A 16,436-nucleotide genomic window follows, 5' to 3' on the forward strand; every position below is an offset into this window, starting at 1 on the left:
ATCCCTAATAGTTCGAGGTCCGCCGTCCGGGTCATAAAAATTAGTAGGTGGCAGAAGAAAAATCGACTATGATTGATTTAAAAAAAAAATATACCTATCGATTGTTTTTTCTCATCCCTATGAAGAGATTTTTTTAAACATCTGGCGGCATTAATTATTCAGTCAAAATTCAGAATTATGATATTTTTTTAATTTTGAGTCATAATAAAACTATTTAATTGTTAAACTCAAAATGATAGGTCATTAACCATATCGGTTGCCCCGGGTAACAGTCGTATAAATATTTATTTCTATTTGACTAGCTATTTCGACTAAGATATTAAGTAGGTACGTTACCAATAAACATTATATAGCTTATTAGTGTAAATAGTTAAAGAATAACTAAATGTACATTACAGTAGTTTATCTTAATCGACTGAATAGCAAAGGCGTTTTACGATTGTTTCACCGTTAAAACATAATTACGAAAGACAATAACCACACATTATGACAAATGTCTGAAATGTGATAATGTATTATCTTTTCGCGAAAATATTATGACGTTGGTCAAACAGAGATAGTACCGCTCTTTATTAACTGTCGCATTAACTTATATGTTTATCTAGTGAGTATACGCTTAAAACTAAATCTTTATGGTTGTTTCAGAACTATAGCATTAACTAAATGTATAGTAGATACATCACCCAAGGAAGTCAAAATTGAGAACAAGCAAGCGATATTTAATTGATTCATTTTGTTGCAACAGAGGCTAGAGAGGAATTTAATTAAAATACCTATGTTTGCATATAAAATTACATGTGTATGCTATAAGTAATATTCGTAAAAAAACCCATGTAGTAGTGCATGTACAAAATAATATTATATAAAAGTAGGTGTTACATTATAGAAAGTAATTAATTAAATTACCTATTTATATTAATTTTATAATTAGATTAAATTATATAAATTACCTATTTTTATACATAGTAGGTTTTATACATTATAGAAAGTAATTAGGTAATTAAAATACCACCAATGGTTTATTATTATTTATTATGTTTATTTGATTGCATTATAGACATTTATAATTTTATAACGCTAAAAACAATGACAATAGTGTTATATTATTAACATTAATTACATTTTTCTACGAATTTATAAACATTTAATTGGCTGCATCAATTTAACCGCAAAATTATACAAAACTATATATACAACTTATGAAAATATATTTTTTGTAAATAAAAATTTAGGCCAAACTTTGGATTGTTATTAATGTAAGTGTAATATTTAAATAGAACTTAGTTACGTATTGAGCAATTTATTAACCAGTAAAATACACAATATACCTATTTGATTTTTGATCCACTAGTGATCTATTTTCCTCAATTTGAACAATTAGCGGAACCCACAAGTCACAACGCTGTAATCTGTACAATGATTACCTACTCATGATTATAAAGTCAGTAGTTAGAAACAGTACCGTTACGCCTCTAAAACTATTATGTACCTTATTTTTTATATAATTGTAGGGATTCGGAACATTTGATTTAAATACATATACACCTAAATAAAAATAGTTTGCGACCAACGCTATTGTTTCAGCTTACTAATTAATTATTTGGGAGTGACATTTACACATAAGCACACCCTTAGTGACTACTTTTATATAAATACAAAAGGCGCCACTAGGCCACCGTTGCAAAGAATTTGTATGGTTCAAGGAATCTCTCATACCGAATTTGTTTGTTTTAATATTCTAAATATACTTCTACTTAGTTTTCTTAGGTATAAGAAGGGATCGCTAGGTGGTATATTACCACCAGTACATTTATATGACCAGTATTTAGTACCACCATTCATATGACTAGATGGGATACGTCAGGAGTGTAGGCGGGACTATAACGTGGTATACGTGGCACTTCGTCCCTTCTTCTAGCTCCTCTATCAACAACGAGGCTAATACTCCCAGCTTCCTTCAAACCATTGGATTTGGCACGCCTCTGTGATGGTAATATTGCCGCTCGTAATGTCTTTCGTTTCTGGAAAAAAATAAAAGTTACTTTATGTTCGTGTATTCTGCTGTACATTATATTGTACTTACAAAGCTGTTTCCCAAGCGGCATTACTAAGTAAGAGATGAAGTAAAGAAATAAAAACACTCGCAAGATTGTTATTTAATTTTTTTAATGTAATTTATTTTTTTCGTATTTAAAATAAATATACTTAACATAAATTTGGTATAATAATACTTTAAACCCAAATTTATTATGACAAATACCTTGGTTTTTATGAATTTCAACTCCAAAATCATAAAAAAATAACACGTAATGATTTATTTTAATTGAAATTAAAAACTATTTTTTAGTTTTATTAGTTTTCATTACTTTCCTCATTCCATAGACATCTAGAACTAAATGACAGCTGAGCATTAAAATCAATAAATCTATAAATTAATACTAACAAAAGCATATCTAAATGATGATGATAAATTATTTACTAATGCATATATTGTATTCTAGTTTTTTCGCCGACATCAGATTCCAATTGGATGACTTTTGCTCGATTTACCTCGACTGCTCCACGCCAACGATCGGCTGCGTGTCGTGCTATTTCCATTCTCTTCTGTTTCTTTATTTGATGCTTCTTATACACGACTTCTATAACAATGAGGACGATTCCGCCGATGATACCAGCTAATACCAATATAAATACGCCCGCCATGTTTTTTAAACCCAAAGTGTTTGGCGTTTTTTCGTTTTCCTCGCAATTTAACATGTTGTTTTGTAATATCCACTTGTTGTCAAACGATTCCATTATACCGCCTAAAATAAAACACATTTCTGTCAGTGGAAATCGTGAAAATAATAATAATATCTACTAAAATTACTCAAAATAACTTCTTCGATTAATTTTTTTTATTTATTCTAGAGGTGTCGAGACTTTGTTTAATCCATTCTAACTTTTCAACGTCGGACACCCTAGAAATTATATCCCTAGTTTATCAATTAAAGACAAAACGTTGAATTTTTGTGTAGACACTTAAAGTACAGAGGGTAGAAAGTGGAAAACTAAAATTGTGTTAGTACGACTAATCCCCCAGGTACAGGAAAAATAGGCTTGACAAACAAGTCGGTTGGCACATTTTGCTTTTTAATAGCTACCTCAAACTATAATTTTAATTAAGTAAGGTCACTCAAAATTTAAGAATGAGTCATAAATATCAAAAGTTAAATGCGTTTAACTGTCCCTTATAGAGTCCTTATAGAGTCCCTTATAGATAGACAATATCATGTTTATGATCTATCTCACAGAGGTTTTAAGAGGTCATAATCACGGGTCCCAGTAAATATTCTCGGTAATAGTGTTTTCTTGCTTACCCAGTTGTAACTCACTCAGGTTTATTTTAATTTGGTATTCATGGTTAATAGACAAAAGACCTTACTTTCATGAAAGTCCAATATCGCCAGTGTAACTAAATCTGCCCATGGGGATCCCTTTTGCAGTCCCACTCCATAGCCTGACCTTCCGAACAGTTCCCCAGCGGTCACAAGTTCGCAATCCTGCGCAGCTTCGAATTCTAGTCGTGAAGAATCCCAAATGAACGCCATCAACTTCCTGAAAAAAAAAAGAAAGTTTGGTCAAAATAGACGTGAAGATTTGGCTCTCTTTATTGTCAGTCTTCTCAGTCTATACATAATGTTTGCAACCATTACTTCACATGAAATTATTAACATCACCAACCGGAAACTAAAAACTTTTTATGGTGATTTTTGATTAAGTAAATTTGAATGTTTTAAAATACGACTGTAAGTATATATCTTTATTTAAAAACATATGTTTCCGATCAGAGTGGTTGGCATACAGCTCGTTGGGTGCCGAATACTCGGATCCGAGAGCTAGGGGTGGTAATTAAATAAAATGAACGGGGCGCTCCACTCGGATCCGAGAAAAGAGCACTTCATTTGTTAAACTTACAAGAGCAGTAGACGTCTGCTGTCATCAAATAATCCGCACGCACCGAAGAAAACGAGTAAAGCAACACGCTTAAAAAGGAATATAGTAAATTACGAATCCAAATTCACGATTTTTAAAAAGCATCCGCTATTATAAAAATATATTTAAAGTATTGTATTGAAATAGGATTCAAATCGTCGTCAAATTTTCATTAGAACCCAACAGGGTTAGGAGTTTCAATGTCTACCAATTGATGTTTTATGACAGCAGACAGGGTAATGACATTATCACTGGGTTTATTTTGATTCCACGCGATCAAACTCCATGCTTGATGATGACACATTTATGTATATAGAACCTACCCGTCCTTAACATCTTGTATAGCCAGTTCAGCATTGTCATAGTTATTGGCTTCCATAGTACGATACATATTCGACAATTCCACCTGCCGACGGAAGTACATGTCCACAGCCGAACCTTTCACTGTAGCGCATGTTAAGTTCTCCATTGTGTTACGGAGCTAAAAAAGTAAAAACTTAGCTAGCTTTTATTTATATAAAAAAATGTGTGCGTGTACTAATGTACACAAATGAAACTAGTTTTTGACCTTCTTCGAAAAATGATCGACTATAAAATGCAACTTTACAGAAATTGGTTAAATAAAGTTAAATTAGAGAATTATTCAAATAAATAATAAAAACTATGTAAATTCGTAAATAGATTATATATTTTTTTAATTAATTAACAAATTTTTACTGAATTAGAATTACAATTTCATTAATTGTAATATAATTATTACTATCATTGTTTGGCTGGCTTCGAATCTCTTCGAATCAACCGTGTTACTAGTGACAAGAAAAAGATGGCGCTTAACAGATAAATGTGACGGGAAATTTCCAAGGCCGATAAAGAAGTTTCACTTCAATAAAAATATATTTAATTATATAAAAAATACCAAATGTTTACTCAAATAGTACTCATTTTTAATTTAACATAAAGAAACTTACCCTTGCGTCATTAATGCCACTTAACTTAGTTTTGGGCCTCTCAAGCACAAGGAAAGCAGCTAAGTTAGCTGTGTATGATGCAACTATGATCATCGCAAAACCAGCCCATACCATGCCTAAAACGCGAGCGGAGAAACTGCGGGGAGTTCCTGTAAAAATTAAGAGCCAAGTAGGTATTAAATCTAGAAAAGGTAGTATTGTGTTTAGTTAACCCGATGAATAATCATTTATTACGTCTTAGACATATGTATTAGATATTGCCGCTGACTACTGCTGTAAAGTATTATAGACGAGGATTAAAGTAAGTACCTTAAGTTATATTATGTATTAAGTTTTAAAGTAAGTATATTTAAGTTTTTTTATGGCCAAACAAAAGATAAACAAAGAAACAGCTGATCGGGCTTGTGTCTTAAAACATTTTCCTAACCTATTGAGTAAAACTGATCAAGAGCCAGATCTGAGCCCAAGGCAAAGGTTGTCATTAGACATTGGCGCCATTGGTTTTTATTAAGTCCATTTTATATTAGAACTAGATTAAATATCAACAGCGTTCATTGAGCACTTTTTTTTAAACTCTATACCTGTGAAGTTCCATTTTTAAAATTATTTTATCAAACTGCTTATTTTCTCTGTATGCACTAATTACCTTCGCCAATTCCACTGTTGAGTAAAACTCCCCACGCAAACCAAATCGCACTGGACAAATTCAAAGCATCCTCCTCAGTACCATCAATATTAGCCAATTTAAACCGACCGAATGGTGAGAATCTATCCAACAAGTAAAGTACTAAGGCCACAACGTGAACCGATACCATCACCAAAATCCATAATGTATTTGAGAACGGTTGCAAGAATGACACAAGTGTCGATGATCTTGATGGCTGAAAAGGATGATTGATAGCTCAAAATTTGTTCTCTCAACATAAGACATATTCATAATAAAAAAACACATTCGTTTTAACGATAATTTATAAAATATAAAGAAACGATTTGCACCCGCGCCCGCCGCGGTGGCGGTTTGGAGTTATATTTTCAAAATTCACGAGACCGGAGTTTTGTGCGGTTTCGCAGCCGCCGCGGTCGCGATTAACGCCCGCAAACTTGGCGGTTGATTATCGTAATACGGGCGGTTGCACGACGAGCGGTTTAACGATCAGTAGAGTTCCAGACCGCCATGGATTCACACCAGAAACGAGATAAAACGCGTCGTGAAAGGTCATTTAATTTTTACATAACTATCTGTATTGTACAAAGGATGCGGGTCCGTAACCACGGCAAGCGCGGTGCAAACCTTGCGTGAGTCCTTAGCGTTACTGTTACAAAATTATATATGATATAGATAAGTGAAATTTTACCTTCTTTTCCAAAATTGTAATGCCTTGATATTTAAATGGTTTACTAAATTCAATGAATTCAGCACGTTCGGGGTTTATTGTCAACGGCGCTACAATCATATCAGCGCGTTCATATACTAATTCGCCTGAAGAAGATATAAAACTTGAATATATGGGTCAAATTATATGCGGTAATTCCGAAAATTTGTAAAAAGGTTACTTTTACATATCAAGATGTGGTAAAGTTAAAGGTGTTTAAAATGTTTTTGTAGGTTTGGTAGTTGAAGGAACTGACTTATTGACAGATGAAAGTTATTTGCGAGAATTCAACCAAGTACACTTTACCAATGAGTCCTGTCCATTCCTTCTTCGATCCTGGTTGAGAGATATTCTTAAATACATAAGACCCGAACTGTCCATCAGGCGATAGTGCTAACGAGAATGTAAAGTTTATGGCTCGTGACAAATAGGTTAGAAGGTCCATACAGAAACCTTTGCAGCAGTACAATTGATCTGGAAGTTTAACAAGTGGGAATATCATTAACTCTGACTTTGACAGAGTTCTAAATGGTCTGTGTAGGATTATTGTATGAAGCCACTAAACACATTAATGTTTATTAATTTATAAATATACATGTAGAATAATCTGAATAAATGATGCTATCAAACAATAATAAATATAATCAAGCAACACAATAGCCCAAGATATATCTGTATTATAATTTAATTGAAATGAAAAGACTTACCAGCTTCTTCGCTAACATTGAAATGTGGACAAGGAATTTCTTCGCTAGTACAATCGAGAATATCCTCAACTCGACGGGCGTATACAAAAGGTTTCTCTTCTATGGTTACTACCTTCAAATAGACAGCAAAAGCTTATTTAGGAATAATAAATAAACTTCACATACCTACACATACAGGGCGTCCCACAGTTATGGGGCATGGTGAAAATCAAATGGTGTAAGGTCCGGGGATCCCCGGCCATCTAATCGGTCAATTCGTACCAATACAATTAGGAAAACATTTATTTAGAAAATCTGCTCCTCTCCGACTATTACGAGCCGGAGCACATTTAGAAAATCTTTGAATACAGAATATTTAAAGTACTTTCCTTACTATAAACCTGTATATACGTCTCCTCCAGACATTTCCATTCCCTTCGCTGGAATATACCTAATTTATATAAAATCTTCCCTTTATGATATAGTTTGATGATATAGTTTCCGAACAAAACTAAGATCATTATACTTATAAAAGTAATTAACTCCTTTTTTTGAAGACGGTTGATATACAATTGTTAATTCTATATAGAGAAATGAAAGATTTGAGCATGATATCATGGTAATAATTTAATAGAAAGCAGTATTTATAGAAACGTTCCTCATCTATTGGAATAAGGGTTTTTTTTAATTTATTTTTCTAGTAGTCACAATCTGGTTGTAAAGAAAAATAACCTTCAAATGTGTTGGAATCATAAATCCTTCAGGCTTAGACGAGCTGCGTCCCATCCATATGATTTCGTGTTCCTTTAGTTCGAGGCGCATTTTTTGAGTTTCCTGTAAAAAATCAAAGTTGAGCGCTTGTTATTCTGTGTTATTATGTGCAAACTTCTGGAAAATAACGTTATTGTCAACCAAATCTATAACTTTTTTTATGTCTATATAGGCAGCATCTACCCGTTCCACAGTCCACTACTGTGTTAATATTCACCATATAATTTGAGTTGAACTTCTGACAGTTGGGGACTCATTTGATTAAATGTGCACTTTTGAAGTGCCGATTAGTTATCACAGCATAGGCCGATAGCTATATTAGCTATTTAGCCTATGTTGTTGAAGATTTTACAACGGCGTCTATTTCAGTAACTGAAATTACACGACTGCTTTTCCAACATGTGAGAAATGTTGCTGCTTTGAAACAAATTATATATGTCGGACTGTGGTAAAAGATGTACAATATCTCGAATTGGAAACCTTTTTTAAACGCCAAATAATCTTCATCTTAAATTAAATATATCTCATATTCAAATTTACCTTAGAATAAAAATATTTTCCAACTGCTACATGCTCGCCTTCCGCTCTTATATTGACCATGTCGTACTCCGCATGGACTCTATCGCCATGGTCATCGAAGGCCACATGCCCAGTAGCACCATTCTCTAACCTTTGCCTCCTTATATAATCAAAAAGAACCTGTCCAGTCTGCCATATCGAGCCAGAATTATCACAATCCGATGGTGGAGCGTTTATCTCTTCAGTTTTGTTCATTTCGCGTATTGCTGATGCTAGGACATAGCTGGAATTGTAATAAAAACAATTTACAAACCAATTTAGCCGAAATTGAAGTGTTCCTTTTTTAGTGATTTGAATTAGGCACAAGTATCGTTAATTATTTTCCTTGTAGAAACTTACATAGAGTCCTGTATGTGAGCGTGTTCATTTGTGGCGTTTACCAGCCTCAATCCCAATAGTCCCTCAGGAGCATTAGCGGCATCTAATGCTTGTTCTGTGACCATCCAGACGTAGCCAGATGTAGTCATATTCATGTAGGTTGCATCACGAAAAATTATCTCGGCATCTGTTTTACTGTAAGATATAGTTAATATGAATGAGAAAATAACCAACTTCACCTCTAATAATAATGATCCAATTGATAATTTTGAAAATTAAACATAGTTCTGGATTGCATCAGCTCGGATTACACATTTGTGAAAGGCCAGTATTACGAATCATTATATGCACTTTTGTTCGGCTACTCCTAGGCCTTAAATAATATCAATGTTCTCAAAAGAGATACACGTAAGGCTAGTGTAAGCAACAGATACAAAAGCAATTAGATGATATTTTTGACTGTTTAAGCGGGTTAATAGGTAAAACCACATTTTATCACTGTGAGGTGAATCGTTTACATACCTTGCATACATTAGAAATACTCTAGCTTGTGCACTTCTGACATCAATAAGTTTTTCGTTAAATGAGTCTAATCCCGGTTCAAATTCAATCACTTGTTCAACGACAACTTTTCTGTCAACATCTTCGTCTACACTTTGTGATGTAGTTTGAAATCTGTATTCAGATATTAAATGTTACTATTTATAGGGAGGCGTCAAAAAACGCTATGCATTACTCACTAATTTCCTCTTTTAAACAATCGTTTAAGCTTTACGTATTTCAATTTCCAGTTCAATAAAAAAATCCATTTCAGTATTTTCATTAAATCTACCAAAGGAATCTTAAATTACTTACCGTCCCAAGATGGCTCTACCATCCGTATCGGAGCTGTGTATAACAATAACTTTCATGTAATTGAAATGTTTTAGAACATCCACCCACACATCAGCCTGATGGGAATATGGCGGTACGGTACGTAGAAATGATACATGAATATTTTTGTCGGAAAATGCCGAGTCCCTCGAAGAAATCCCAATAACCGGTATGTGGTAGAAACCGCTGGTGTAAGATACTGCAGCGGGTGAGAGGTCGCCTGTTATTGGATGGGATACTATTACTGCGTAGACCTGTAAAAATTATCTTTTGAAAACTATAGGGCACGACACCGCTTAATATTTCGAGTCTATACAATAAACGTACAAAATGTTTACGAAGCACAAAAACTATATGAATCTAAAACAGTGCAAAGAGATTAAAACAAGCCAAAGTAATTAAACAAAGGCTGAATTTTTGTGGAAGGTTAAAAAGTGTGTTTATGTAAATTATATAAGTATACAAACTTTGAGAAAAGAAGAAACACATGAATAATTTCTTTCTCTAAAATCTTACCCGATGAGCAATAAGATCTTTACAGACATTCAGTGCTGTCATAATTGGATTAGGGTCCATCAAAATTGAGTAATCATGGTAGGTTACACCGCGAGGCACATACTTGTCTTTGAAGTTTAGATTCTGAAAACAAATACCTTACATTACGTGTGTACAGACTTTACCGACTAATGACTAGTTGATGTAGACGTTTTCTTACATAGCATTTTAATTGAATATTCTTTTATTGAAGCATAAAGCCAGCAGAGAAGCAGCAAGACCGTAAAAACAAGGTTGGCGGAGAGTTTACTGCAATTCTTCTCTTCCGTTCTACGTCCTTAATTTGAAAACTAGCAGTAAATGTAATTAGAAGCATTTAAAACGTATTTCTTTTTTGAAGTTCATAAGTGTACCTATATTGTGTAATCTATTCAAATAAATTATTTTGATTGATTTATTGATAAGTCGAATTGATTTAAAAATACTTCAGGAGGCAGAAGGTTCCAATAGTACTGGTGCGCGGCAAGGCCCTTAAAAACTCTCAGTGCTCATCGAAAAGTTACTGAAGTATAAAAAATCTTCAGCTGATCCGGCCGTTGTTAACGATTGAATAATAATCTAACTTAAGTGATTAACTTACAGATATTGTATCTTTGAAGAAGGCAACCGACTCGTTACTTGATAGGACACCGCCAACATTGTAATAAGTAGGATTTGAGTTTCGGCGTCTGTCGATATCAGCACTCGCTAAATTCCAGCAGAGCACTGCCAACATCAGTTTCAGCCACATGTTAACTGAAATGATATGACCTTTTTTAACTCCTTCAGAAGTTCAGAAATGCTGTAAAGTTTTATGTATATTTTTTCATTCTATTCTATATATGTATTTCTTAAAACCTATCATATTTGATTGTTTTTACTCTTTGTTTGATTGAAATTAACGAAATGGTATACTCACGCTTCTTTCAACTTCGCACACTCATAATACTATAAACATTTAAATAAGGTTTTACGTAATCAAAATAAGGTGGGATTCTGCAACCCAACGGCGCATGGAGCACTATCTCAGGTTGCTATGGAAACCACGCAGGCGTCCTGGTAAAATCGATCCTATTCTTAATAACGAAACTTAAGTACTAAATATTTATTTAGAAATTAGAATAACATAAAGAAATACATTTTTAAAACCTTTATTGATTACATAATATATTGAGTAGGTATACACAAATAAAAAAAGCATATTAACGATTCAGCTTTAGTTTTAAGACCATGCCCATGGCCTGGAGGTTGGGGACCATGTTGACCAAGAAGGATTCCAGGGACGTAGCGCTGCAGCGGCAGCGGAAGCAGCATGCTGAGCAGCACCCGCCGCACCAGCTGCTCCAGAACTTTGCAGCACCGATAATTTCAGGGATTCCAGATCTTGAGGAGAACAGACGTATTCATTAAACAACATTGTTATCATAGGTCTCATGATTTTTTTTCTAAACTAGAAAACACCAAATTAACAGCCGTGATGGTTAGTCTCGAAATTATTGTCCGATTAGTTAACGACCGATTTAGAAACGCATTGAGATACTTTTCTTAGATTATTGGAACTATGTGAGCTTGTTACATCTTTTACTTCTTGGCTTCAGTAATCGTTCATTCTGTAATTATGAAAAAAACTTGGAGTCGAGTGTCAAATTTTAAAGTTATTATTTTTTTTTATAGAACAGGGGGCAAACGGGCAGGAGGCTCACCTAATGTTAAGTGATACCGCCGCCCATGGACACCCTCAATGCCAGAGGGCTCGCGAGTGCGTTGCCGGCCTTTTAAGGTTAAAGTTAATATATTAGAAAATAAATTTTAAAGTTATTTGTAAAACTATATATGAATATGATAGTTTGAAAAGTAAAGTAACATACCAGCAGTATGCAGTCTCGCAGCTTGCTTGTTAGCTGCCTGTTGTATTGCTCTAGCCGCAGCAGCTTCATGAGCAGCGGCGATTTTTTGCGCTGTGGCCGCACGAGCTTTAGCAGAGGCCAGCTGCGCCTGAGCATGCACAGCTGTTTGAGCTGCTTCGAGTGCGTGAGCCCGGGCAATTCTCGCAGCTTCTTCACTGTGGGATCGTGTTTATATTAAGTGTTTGCCCGCCTTAATGCTGATCTTCAATTATAGTTGGCTCTTTTACAAATATTGAGATTTTTTTTTTATTTTTTTATTTATTTATTGTATAAATAATCTTAATAGTAGAAGTGTGTATGGTGGAAACATAAACTGGACACAGTTTTTCTGTCCGCCAGGACGTCGAAAATATTTAGTTAATTACTAGCTGACCCGGCGAACTTTGTTCCGCCTTAATGGCAATAAATAAGCAGTTTGGGTTTTTTTATTGGAAAATATACAAAAAAATTAAATACCTACATTAATCATTCATTATTATTTCTGTATTTTAGTACATAGGTTGCTCTTCACTTAAGTACCTTGTGATACACATTTTTTCATTTTTTGTTTTATTATCAGGCGCAAAAACAAACAACGCTGATGGTCTTCCGACCCGTGAACATGCCACGTATAATTGACCATGGGAAAAACATGAATGTTCTAGATTTAAACCACAAACTTTTAAGGATTGGCCTTGTGATTTGTTGATGGTCATGGCAAATGCAAGACGTATCGGAAATTGAAGTCTTTTAAATTCAAACGGCATATCGGTTGGGATCATCGGGATCCTCGGAATAAGAACTTCCTCACCTTTGAATTTTCCTATCATTATCGTAGCGTAAATTACATTGTTCTTCAATTTTCTAACCACCAAACGCATACCATTATGTAGTTCAGGTCATCTACATCTTTATTCTTTTTCTTCTTTTTTATCAGTAAGCAATGTAACTCTCATGTTTGTTGTCAGCTGCAGTTTCGTCACATAGCGCCATAGATTTGACGATTTGAGGCAAGCGTTTATTTCGTCGACAGCCGTAGATCTTGGAATTACTGGCAGTATTTGGCGGAAATCGCCAGACAGTAAAATCATTGCTCCTCCAAAACATCTCGATTCATTGCGTAAATCTTTTAATGTTCGGTTAAGTGCTTCCAATGCACGTTTATGCGCCATTGTGCATTCGTCCCAGATGATGATTTTCGATGCCGCTAAAACTTTGGCCATTGCTGAGTGTTTTGCAATATTACACGTTGGTTCTCCAATAGTTTGAAGATTTAACGGTAATTTTAATTCTGAATGAGCCGTACGGCATCCTTCTAACAATGTGGCTGCTATTTCAGAAGAAGCAACTGCAACCGCTATGTTGGATCTCGCCCGAACAGTTGCTAAAACTAATGATATGAGGAATGTCTTGCCAGTTCCACCAAGGGCATCTAGGAAATATAAACCACCATTTTCATCATCGTTTGCCTTCATTAAAGTATCAGAAACTTCCTTTTGTTGGTATTTCAACAGGGGTACATTCGTTTGAACTACTAAATCTAATTCCTGGTGATCATATTCACGTTCCCGTTCCAATACTCGATTAAATGCGTCATTCGACAACAACAACAAATAGAAACATTCATCATTCTTTGGATGAACTGTATACATACGACAATACCGAGTTTTATAGTTCTCTTCACTGTTTATACGAATGGGCAATAGCACTATCATTATAATTAAATTGTAAATTGTAAAAATAATTAAACGTATTTATTTAATAGAAATATTTTGAATATTGATTTCTTACAAATATCAAATTGTCATATATACGTCATTACACAGCTGTCATTATACGTCAATTACATAGCTATCATTTGCGTTTTATTATTCCAAGTCTGATTCTTATTTGTTATACCACTTTTTATAGTGACTGACGTTTCATGTCAAGTCCCACGGGAACGCTGTCGAACGGGATAAAAAGTATCCTATGTCCGTCTCCTGGCTCTAAGCTACCTCCATACCAATTTTCACTCAAATCTGTTCTTTCGTTCTTGAGTTATAAGTGGTGTAACTAACACGACTTTCTTTTATATATATAGATAATTAACTTATTAGATAAATATACATCTTAATATATATATTTCTTGTGTGCGTGTGTATGTGACTGAACTCCTCCTAAACGACTGGACCGATTTAGACGAAATTTTTTGTGTGTGTTCAAGGGGATCTGGAATGGTTTAGATTCACAATTTTATCCGCTGGACAATGTTTTTTTAATTAATTTTCAATTTATTAGTTGTTGTTGATTTTGGAATGTTTTACATTGGACCCGACAGACGGCGCTACCATCGCAGTGTCAAATTTTAAATAATATTCGAATTTTAATTTTAGTCTGTCCCGAAATTTAAAAAAAGTTTTGTTATCATTGTGTTATATCGTGTGTGACCATGTGCTGGATCGTTAGATATTGTCATAACATTTGTATAATAATTTTCATCAAAATGGCTTATTAAAAATTGAAATTTTGAAATTAAAGACGTGTAGACAGGACAACGTCTGTCGGATCCGCTAGTATATTATAAATTTTTAACAAAACATAAAACTCTTTGACAATTCAACAATTACGACCTAAACATAAGAAAAATATTAACCTTTTATGAGCCGCGTGGGCAGATTCAGCTTCTTTAGAACTGGCATAGCTCTGCTGCTGTAGAGCAGCATGTTTAGCAGCTGCGACCTGTCGCTGGGCAGCCATTACTGCTGCAGCTGCGGCTTTTGCTGCTGCTATTGCGCCAGCTACATCCGAGCTCGAGTCTGAAAAGTAAAAAAAATATTTAATTTAATTATTGTAATAGTTGCAAACTTCACAATTAGATCTTAAGTGCATATCCTGTACGGATTAGAATCTGTATGTAGGTAATTGTTTAGTTTACAATAATAATATAATATTTTGTGTGACTTATTTGCGAGTAGGTTCGTGCCGAGCATGATCCAAAATATAATTTAATCATTTTAATTAGTTTTTTTTATAGGCCTAAAGTCACTTTAATAGTATCTAGATTTGTTGATCATACCACTGTAAGTATGTCCAAGCCCATTCGTCTGCGCAACTTGGATAAAACTTCCCACAGGAATCAAACCGGCGACATCCCATCCTGAAGCACTCCTCTTCTCCGCTTGCTTGCCTAGCGTTATAGCGACGCAGACGCATACAAACAAATACTGAAACATAACACATATTTATCAAAAAGCACACAATATTAGTAATTTATGAATTATTAGGACTTTGGATGTTTGGTTTACATTTTAAGAGGCAACGAGCAGACGGGTCAAATTTAACAATAACCGCCGGTCATAGACACCTACATCGCCTGAGTATAGCGGGATCTTTCAGGTTTGGCTTATAGTCAATGAAAAATTTTAATTTTTAATATGAATATACAGAAGTTTGGAAAACATTATTTTATTAAGTTTTCCATCAGTATTCTAAGGTTTGCCAAAATTTGTTCCATTCGTGAGCCAAAACTACTTTACTGATAACAATTTCAACTAAGAGGCGATTCATATTTCTCAATACATTAATGAAAAAGAGATACAAACATTCCGCAACTACACAACATTATTAAAAGTAATTCTTACCAATTTTACAAAACTCATGTTTTCTTGAAAGTAGCAGTGGTTTTCTTGAATTGCAATACAACTTTGATATTGTTTTAGTTTACAGAAACATTTTATAGTATTGAGTACGGAAGACATTTCAACAAAGGAGAGGGATGATGATCGAAAATTACTTTAATTGCGACCTATCATAGATTGAGTGGCAGTTTAAACTATCCCTTTCAAAACAATTCTAGCGTTCTCTTTTCTAAGCGCTATTTGATGGTAGGTAAATAGAAATGAATCCTTTGATAGCCTTGTTAGCATTGATAAAATTGATTGAGAGTGTCCATGGGCGGCGGTATAACATTAGGTAAGCCTCCTGCCCGTTTGCCCCGTGTTCTATAAAAAATATATTTGATTAGATTATTTAAATTTAAGCCATTAAATTTAAATAATCTTATATTCTCATTGCTTATAGTATTTAGTAATAACCGAAATATTTATAAATTAAGGCCTGTATTTGTTTACTTTTATTAATACATAACTAGACAATTTTATAAACTATGCAATCGAAATTAATATTCGTAGGTCAGACAGGATAACGTCTGTCGGGTCCGCTAGTACGACATAAATTATAATTACCCAAATAAATAATTATTTATGTCCCATTGAAATTAAGAATCGTGAAATTTGTTTTACTCGCCATCTAGTGAAACATAAAAATGTCTAGATACTACATAGATAAACGCCACCTAGTAATATAAGTATTTTATGCTTGTTGATCCATGCCATCTAGTGAAATAATTACACAACGACAAGACATGGTTCTTATGCAATTGTTTGTATACATTAAACGACATGGACAAGATGGCGACATTGGAAGTAATGT

The 16,436-nt window shown here is 34.1% G+C and overlaps 2 protein-coding genes across 3 annotated transcripts; both read right to left on the minus strand.

Moving 5' to 3' along the window:
* Positions 1–1,206: 1,206 nt before the first annotated feature.
* LOC110995370 (glutamate [NMDA] receptor subunit 1) lies at positions 1,207–11,104 on the minus strand. Of its 2 annotated transcripts, none has more exons than XM_022262502.2 (17): positions 10,997–11,104; positions 10,679–10,833; positions 10,060–10,182; positions 9,526–9,797; positions 9,193–9,345; positions 8,692–8,865; positions 8,314–8,575; positions 7,735–7,836; positions 7,024–7,135; positions 6,623–6,790; positions 6,299–6,423; positions 5,590–5,824; positions 4,944–5,092; positions 4,299–4,456; positions 3,425–3,597; positions 2,551–2,804; positions 1,207–2,021 (listed from the first exon to the last, which is right to left on the minus strand). In XM_022262502.2, the coding sequence occupies exons 2-17, from the start codon at positions 10,826–10,828 to the stop codon at positions 1,839–1,841; spliced, it is 2,793 nt and encodes a 930-aa protein (XP_022118194.2). In that variant the 5' UTR covers positions 10,829–10,833; positions 10,997–11,104; the 3' UTR covers positions 1,207–1,838. The 2 variants fall into 2 exon arrangements, with proteins under 2 accessions (XP_022118194.2, XP_045487157.1); XM_045631201.1 differs by having other exon boundaries at positions 1,944–2,021; positions 2,480–2,804.
* A 146-nt stretch (positions 11,105–11,250) lies between these two features.
* Positions 11,251–15,852, minus strand: LOC110998135. Its single transcript, XM_045631120.1, has 5 exons — positions 15,587–15,852; positions 15,022–15,169; positions 14,599–14,761; positions 11,946–12,139; positions 11,251–11,460 (listed from the first exon to the last, which is right to left on the minus strand). Exons 1-5 carry the CDS (start codon positions 15,701–15,703, stop codon positions 11,300–11,302), a joined length of 783 nt encoding a protein of 260 aa, XP_045487076.1. The 5' UTR covers positions 15,704–15,852; the 3' UTR covers positions 11,251–11,299.
* Between the last annotated feature and the right edge of the window lie 584 nt (positions 15,853–16,436).

This window comes from Pieris rapae, chromosome 14, assembly GCF_905147795.1.
Source record: "Pieris rapae chromosome 14, ilPieRapa1.1, whole genome shotgun sequence".
Taxonomy (NCBI): Eukaryota; Metazoa; Arthropoda; class Insecta; order Lepidoptera; family Pieridae; genus Pieris; species Pieris rapae.

Excerpts from the sequence above, each read along its gene's own strand:
- LOC110995370 (XM_022262502.2), bottom strand. The coding sequence starts at position 10,828 with ATGTGGCTGAAACTGATGTTGGCAGTGCTCTGCTGGAATTTAGCGAGT. Across the intron at positions 9,346-9,525 it reads GGTAGAGCCATCTTGGGACG|ATTTCAAACTACATCACAAA; the intron begins GTAAGTAATTTA and ends ATCTGAATACAG. Across the intron at positions 3,598-4,298 it reads ATACAAGATGTTAAGGACGG|GAAGTTGATGGCGTTCATTT; the intron begins GTAGGTTCTATA and ends TTTTTTTTTCAG.
- LOC110998135 (XM_045631120.1), bottom strand. The coding sequence starts at position 15,703 with ATGTCTTCCGTACTCAATACTATAAAATGTTTCTGTAAACTAAAACAA. Across the intron at positions 15,170-15,586 it reads ACATGAGTTTTGTAAAATTG|TATTTGTTTGTATGCGTCTG; the intron begins GTAAGAATTACT and ends GTTATGTTTCAG. Across the intron at positions 14,762-15,021 it reads GCTTGGACATACTTACAGTG|ACTCGAGCTCGGATGTAGCT; the intron begins GTATGATCAACA and ends TTTACTTTTCAG.